At 44.0% G+C, this 7,269-nt stretch overlaps 1 protein-coding gene across 3 annotated transcripts; it reads left to right on the top strand.

The window, feature by feature from the left end:
• The first annotated feature begins 373 nt into the window (after positions 1 to 373).
• LOC133346927 (centrosome-associated protein CEP250-like) lies at positions 374 to 5,098 on the top strand. 3 transcript variants are annotated; one of them, XM_061558752.1, is made up of 6 exons: positions 374 to 685; positions 2,448 to 2,772; positions 2,888 to 3,016; positions 3,138 to 3,319; positions 3,526 to 3,645; positions 4,313 to 5,098. In XM_061558752.1, the coding sequence occupies exons 2-6, from the start codon at positions 2,449 to 2,451 to the stop codon at positions 4,449 to 4,451; spliced, it is 894 nt and encodes a 297-aa protein (XP_061414736.1). In that variant the 5' UTR covers positions 374 to 685; position 2,448; the 3' UTR covers positions 4,452 to 5,098. The 3 variants fall into 3 exon arrangements, with proteins under 3 accessions (XP_061414736.1, XP_061414737.1, XP_061414735.1); XM_061558753.1 differs by having other exon boundaries at positions 374 to 718; positions 3,138 to 3,296; positions 3,530 to 3,645; XM_061558751.1 differs by having other exon boundaries at positions 374 to 718.
• Positions 5,099 to 7,269: the final 2,171 nt, after the last annotated feature.

Here is a 7,269-nt window from a genome sequence, read left to right as displayed (position 1 = left end):
CGGCCGCCTTTGTCTCCCCCCCCCCCCCCCTGTGACGATGTTTAACACACCGCACCAGGTAGTCATTTTGAGGCTGAGTCGACCTAGGGGAGGCTCAGGGAGCGATTCGCAGCGTAACGCTAACCGCTGCACCACCGCTCCCCTTAACCCCCCCCCCCACCCCCCAATCTCTAACCTCTTCGAATTCCATAAAGCGCATAAGAACGCATGGCTATTTCTGATTGGTCCGTTTGGGCGGGCGGGGGTCGATATTGTCACGTGCGCGCCGGACGGACCAATGAGCGGCGAGCTCACAAACCAACACCGGTACGCCCGCCGGCGTATGCGGTCTAGGAAATTGTAAACAGGAAGAACCCGGCGTGAACGGTGCGTGTGCGTGTGTGTCCACAGCGTCATGGGGATTATAACATTCACAAAAGTAGCACTTTTAACGAGCTTTATTACAAATATGCGATCAAAATAAACTCGCCCGCTAGCGTCTTGTTGTTGTTGTTGTACGTGCGGCGAGGTGGATATCGGTGTTGGTTTGTGAAGTGGAGTTTCTTCTATATTTGAAGCTTTCGTGACTGCAAGGATTCATATTCTTAGGTGTTTTCGGTAAAGTCACGTAGGTAAAACATCAAAATTAATAAAAATAAAATAAAGATCACGACGTTTCGGAGGCAACACAAGTCTCCGTCATCAGGTGGGACCGTCACAGCCAGATCAGCTGCATCAAGTGAGGCAATGATTCATAAGTGGAGTTTCTTTTTTGTTTAATTGCGAGACCCGCCGCTGTTGCTGTGTGGCGTTCTCGCTCCCGTCGTCCGAGCGACGCGGGTTGACAGATCCCAGCGGCGGCCTTCGCTGCCGCCGAGGCGAGCGGACTGCACCGCGTGCGTTTGAAGGCCACGGCGTGTCGATCAGCGAGTTAGAGAGTCGTTTAAAACGCGCCTCGCACACGGGAGCGAGCGAGCGAGCGGTGCTGTGGTTGTAATTTCATTCAGTTCAGTGTTCATAATAAGGGGCCGTCCATAAATGACGTCACGCACCTGGGGGGGGGGGGTGTTTTGAGAAATGTGACGTCACATAAAAATGCGCAACTTTAAATAAAGATAGAATTGTTATACATAATATAGGGTTTTGGATCAGATCGCGTTATTTATAAATTGTGTCGTAACCCTCCACCACCCGACAGGGCCAAACAGTAAAACATGTGTCACGTTTTTCAAAGGACAAAATAATTCACTTCTTTAGCCCACCGGTGTGCTGAAGAGAGAATTAACAGCATTTTAAAATTGTTATAGCAACACTAATTGTTATAACAACACTCCTACAACATCAGAGTGCAGCTCCACATTAAATACGCACTGCAATGACAATAGTTTAAAGCGATTTGACGCATGTTTTATTTTCAAAATGGAAATATGGTTTTTGGGGGGGGGGCAGAGCTTTGTGACGTCATATTTGAGGGGGGGGTCTGACTTTTTGCGACACCGCGTGACGAGGGGGGGGGTTCAAAAATCGACCAAAATCGCGTGACGTCATTTATGGACGGCCCCTAATGACACTTTCTGTAGTGCCCTAAACCTAATGGCGAGCCATTTAGCCGGGCAATGATGGTGGTTTATCGCACGCCTCTAATCTAGCACCGTGGAGGCGAGGCTTGGTAGATCGCACACATGTTGTGGAACTCCCTTCCCGTAGGCGTCGAGGTGCCATGTACCCTGGCTTGCCAGGAGATGGCAGTACAGCAAGTGGACTAATCGCCATCTGTTTACATCTGTGCGGGGATTAAGTATTGCTCCCTCGCGTGTGTGGATTTTCTCCAGGCTCCTCCGGCTTGGTCCCACGTGTATAAACTCTCATTGATTTGCTAAACACGTCTTCAAAATAAATACCGAAATGCAGGACCCTCCTAAAAAAGAGTCTTACCACTCAGTGTGGCTTTCCTGGATAACTAATTATAAATAATATATATCTACAGGAGCGCTCAAGTGTTGAACCATTTACTGTTTAAATTAAACGAGTTGGTAACACTGCGTTCGCAGTGGTTCACAAACAAATGCTACACATTCATGAATTACGCTGCCTTAAATGGAATACTGTACTACTATATAATTGGTGACGTTTCAGGCAGTAGCCCTTCATAGCACATTAGGGTTACTATTTAATGTTTAGTTTATTTAAAAGTAGTTTCACCACCCCTGGTCTGTAGCGTTTTGTGTCTAGCTTTTGTCTGAAAATGGAAGAAAATGTGTATATTGAGCATAATAGTTTTAAAGTAACAAAACAGTTGCAGTAAGTCAGAATTTATTCTAGGTTTATGATAAGTTTAGAGTTCACTATTGGAGTTGCCTTCACATATTTTGCAACACAAGTCTCAGCTATGTCTTATATTACGTGAGTTGTCAATCTCTAAATGTATCCTGCACTTCTCTGTTTAATCCACCACTGCTGCCTGGCAGGATGAACACAATGAAGACAAATCCGCCGTCCCCGAGCAAGTGTCGAGGCCGGGCTGCAGCGCCTTGCAGGCAGGGCGCACAGCCGCCCGCCGTGCGACCCACGGGCCGTCCTCTGTGGCGCAACGCCACGGGCTCCCTGACGGGGGTCACGGGGGTCACCGGCGTGGGGATCGCACCGACCGTGGCCGACAGCGGAGGACAGCTGAGCCTGCCCCTTGCCCAGTCACTGCCCCCGCCTGTGCCCCGGCACCCTGCCAAGGAGGCAGCTGCGAGCATGGAAACCCAAGAGGGAAGTGGCAATACAGCAACAGATTTGCACGTACAGGTAGAGCAATGGCTGCAAAATAACTCGCTTTTACGTTTTCAGACGTGTACAGACTTGTCGTGACATGTTAAATATTTAATGGTCATATTTTTTTCTTTTAATGTGTTTCTGATAGTTTCAAGACAGGGAGAAAGAGCTGCTGGATCAAATACGTGCCTTGACAATGCAGGTGAACCTGTTGGGACAGGAAAATAAGGATAAAGATTCAATGGTGACATCACTGACCGAACAAATGGATGCAAAGGTTAACTTTCATTTTTTTGGCCTTTCAAGAGCAAAAATGATTTATTCTGGAAAGAGGAGTTTGTGAAAAGTGATGATTAAAGCCTCGTGCAGGGGTCAATGGGGCTTTTTGTTTTTTTCAGGAGCTGGAGCTTGAGGAAAGGCTTGCCACTGAGAGGCAGACGCACAGACAAAGTCGAGAGGAACTTGCTAAAGTTGAGAACCTGGCAAAAGAGCGCATGCTTCTCTTGCAGGAAAACACACGACTGCATCACGAAGAAGTGGAAAAGATGCAAATGCAGGTTTGCATACGTGCGGCGCTCTGGTATGGTAGCATAGCAGAATTTAACATTTCACGTATTATCTTGTGGGAACTGCATAATTTGACTGACCACAAAAAATGTAACGACACTGCAACATGTACAGGCCTTTTAAGTAAATGATTTGTCTTAAAATGTTTTAATTGTCTATGCTGTGCTTGCCCAATGGATCAATGAATGTGCATCATTTTGTTATATGTTTTATTTTGAGGCAGCACAAAGAGTCTATGGCTGCAGTTCTAGAAGGTAAAGAGAAGGAGGTGCAATGCTTGGAAGAGAAGATTGGCAAGCTGAAACAGCACATCGCCGACCTGTTAAATGGGAGGTCCAGGTAAGAGGTTAAACTGGAAACGTATGAAACGGAACATACTTTTGGGGAGCGGGGGAAAGGCAGATCAAGCAGCTGCCCACCACCCCCTAACTTTTTAATGGAATATGCAAACCAGTTAGCACCGTTGGGTACTTATGGTGCGAAAGAAGTTCAATATACATGGGCCAATGTCCCCCCAACTTCAACTCTACAATCTTTCCTACACTTCTGGCTAAAGTGATGCTCCTCAGTATTCTTATGAGCAAATATGGTATTCATCTTCTTGGTTCTTTCGATAAAGTCACGTAGAAGGAAAGTAATTAAATAATAAAAATAAAACATAATAAAATAATTCTCACGACGTTTCGGCTGCTTGCGTTGTAGCCGAAACGTCGTGAGAATTATTTTATTATGTTTTATTTTTATTATTTTATTACTTCCCTTCTACGTGACTTTACCGAAAGAACCAAGAAGATGAATCCCTGCAGTCACGAAAGCTTTAAATCGAAAAATATGGTATTATGAGTACACTCATACAATTTTAGTTAGGAAGTGATATTCCGATGCTTTCGGTCTCAAAGACGGTTTATGATGCCAGCAGATGAAGATAATTTACTTGTAATAAAGTTGTTTTTATTCCACTTACGGGCATTAACCATTTCATGAAAATGTTAAATGTTATTCACAGAGAACGGCAGCAGCAGCTGGATGAGCTGAGGAAAGAGCTGACCCGGATTACCCAGGAAAATGAACTCATGCAGAAAAAACTCAAACGATACACGTCTGGAAAAGAGGTGTTAAACGTTGTACGAGCCAAACCCACATAAATGCATTGTATGAGTTTATCTTAGCAACCTATTGAGTTTCTCAAACTCGCAGTCTGAACATGTGAAGTTACCATTATCGTCGCTTATCTGGACTCAGAAGCATCATGTGAATCTCAATAAAATCGATTTGTTTTTCATGTACTTAAGTCATGTTAAGCTATAAAGTGCCATTACATCAGCAGGTAATGTGTGCCTTATGTTGTGAAAGAATATATTTACTTTTGTTATTTAAATAATGTATACACATTTTGTCCGTCTTTGGTACTTTTGTATTGCATCAACGATTAATTACCACTAAATTAGAGGTGAATGATTAATTAAGCTGCATGCCTTCAATTATATGTCAAGTAAGTGAACCCAAATGTTATATTTCATATATGCGAAAGTGTAGGTTTTCATTAAAATAATATGCAACCACAACAATAAATAATACCAAAGTGGTGTATCCTGGGATGGACATGGTTTTAAAAATGAGAAGAAAATGTGTTTTAAATACAAACGACGCCACAGCGATGTCACTGGAGTGAAAGTACGCTCACCAACGTGCACGAGTGGTGGAGCGATTGTCAACGAGAGTGCACTTGGTACTGGTAGAAACCTCCTGGTTACATCAGCCCTCAGGGGATTATTGTGTCCGTCCGTCGTGCAGGGAGGGGCTGGGTGGGGAGGGAGGGGCTTGGTGGGGAGGGAGGGGCTTGGTGGGGAGGGTGGGTGGGGGGTGGGAGGGGTGTGGCTGGTCACCCCGTGGTGCCCTTATAAAACTCAACGTTTAACCTACTCACGCCGGCTTGTGCCCGCCCTCACAGTCGGGCATATTTGCGGAATACACCACGCCGCCGTTGACCCTGGCCATTGACCGAGCAACCCAACGTTCCGACCAGCTCCCTCCACAGGAATGTGTTTATGGCTGGGGGCGGTCCATAAATGACGTCACGCGATTTTCGACACTTTGACCTCCCCACCCTCGTCACACGGCGTCACAAAGAGTCAGACCCCCCCCTAAAATATGACGTCACAAAGCTCTGCCCCTCCCCAAACCATATTTCTATTTGGAAAATAAAACATGCTTCAAATCGCTTTAAACTATCGTCATTGTAGTGTGTATTTATTGTGGCGCTGCACTCTGATGTTGTAGGAGAAACATTCATTAAAAAGTATATTTAATTAAGTAGAACGTGTTGTCTATATTTATTTAAAGTTGCGCATTTTGATGTGACGTCACATTTCTCAAACCCCCCCCCCCCTCGTCACACATCGTCACAAACATCTGACCACCTCTCCCTTAGGTGCGTGACGTCATTTATGGACGGCCCCCTGGCTGGAGAGGGGGACCAACGGTCACGTGCAAAGGATGTGCGGGCTGATAGGCATTATGTAAATCGCTTAAACCTGGTCTCGTCAAGTTCAAGTTCATTTATTAGGTATAGCCCTGTGAGCCATTCGGCTCTTGAATCGGGTGCAACCGCAACAAACAAAAAACTAAAACATGAACAAGAAAACATCTTAAAGTGAATATGTGACTAAGTGCAAACAGAAAATCCAAGAAAAGACAGCAAAATATTGCAGAAAAAAACACCGTACACCAACGCTGTGTGAAAAAATCCCAGTGGGATGCAAGTCAAACAACAACCACAAGACAACTTAGATTAAGGCCATCAGTCTTACTCTGTACTACAACAAACATGGCCAAACCAAAAAACTTTTCGAAAATCACCAAAATAAAGCCATAAAAGCAATGAAACAGTGATCATAGGAAACTCTGCAGCTATAGCTGGCTGCATGAGTCACTCCACAACAGCAGGAGCATCAGTTGGAGTATCAACATTTTTCAATGCACCTTAAAGATCAGCACACTAAATCAAAACACAGATCATACTTTGCAGCGATCTTCCGGAGCGAAACATTGTATTTTAGGCCACTGAATTGCAGTGGCAGCTAGGGGTGTACAACTCCTCGTCTCTATATTTCAGCATTTTGCTGCCGTTTTGCTTTCAAAAACTGATCCTCGGTTTACATTTTCTGCTGTTTTCAGCAAAAAAAAATGTGATGACGCTTGTTTACGAAATGAAGCCCCACTCAGTCTCAAGGCTCTTTTCAGGAGGGCCCTGCCAAGTTGTCGCAAGAGAGAGAGAGAGAGTGATGTTGTTATGTGTAATACAAAGTGAGTTATTTGCAGGCAATTATTCAGCATTGGGATGGTTTGACCAGTAACAGCTTTTTGTTGTTTGCTGTGGGAGCAAAGCGGAGAACCCGGATGACACCCATGCAGAACGGTGGGTCAAAATACAAAGCTTCTACACAGGAAGAGATGCGAGTTGGGAATCGAACCGAGTCATATCTTTTGATTTAAAGCTTTCGTGACTGCAGGGATTCATATTCTTGGTTCTTTCGGTAAAGTCACGTAGAAGGAAAATAATAAAATAAAAGAAATTATATATATTATTTATATAAAATATATTAGTAATATTATTTAAATAATTTAAATATATTTTTTTTATATATTTATATAATTTTATTATTTCCCTTCTACGTGACTTTAACGAAAGAACCAAGAATATGAGTAATATCTTGTTCGATATCTCGAAACGTTTATTTGCATTTGCGCCAACCACGTTAACATTGGGTACACGCTGCGAACGCGTTCACCCTGTCAGCCAATCACACGCGAGTGGGCGTGGCAATACAGTTTTATTTGCAATTTTTTAAAAGTTATTTGTTTACTTTTATTATATTTCGCACCCCTATCGTGTTTTTGTATTGTTGTATCATTCTGACGTGCCCCAACTGGACATCTGTGAAAAATAACTTTATAGCTTAT

The sequence above is a fragment of the Lethenteron reissneri genome, chromosome 25 (assembly GCF_015708825.2).
Source record: "Lethenteron reissneri isolate LAM-NWPU_2019-01 chromosome 25, ASM1570882v1, whole genome shotgun sequence".
NCBI lineage: Eukaryota > Metazoa > Chordata > Hyperoartia > Petromyzontiformes > Petromyzontidae > Lethenteron > Lethenteron reissneri.
The sequence above is the reverse complement of the archived record's forward strand: the minus strand, read 5'-3'. Positions and strand labels throughout refer to the sequence as shown.

Coding starts and splice junctions, on each gene's coding strand:
- LOC133346927 (XM_061558752.1), top strand. CDS start 2,449: ATGAACACAATGAAGACAAATCCGCCGTCCCCGAGCAAGTGTCGAGGC. Junction 3,320..3,525: donor TGCATACGTGCGGCGCTCTG/GTATGGTAGCAT, acceptor TTTTATTTTGAG/GCAGCACAAAGAGTCTATGG. Junction 3,646..4,312: donor CTGTTAAATGGGAGGTCCAG/GTAAGAGGTTAA, acceptor TGTTATTCACAG/AGAACGGCAGCAGCAGCTGG.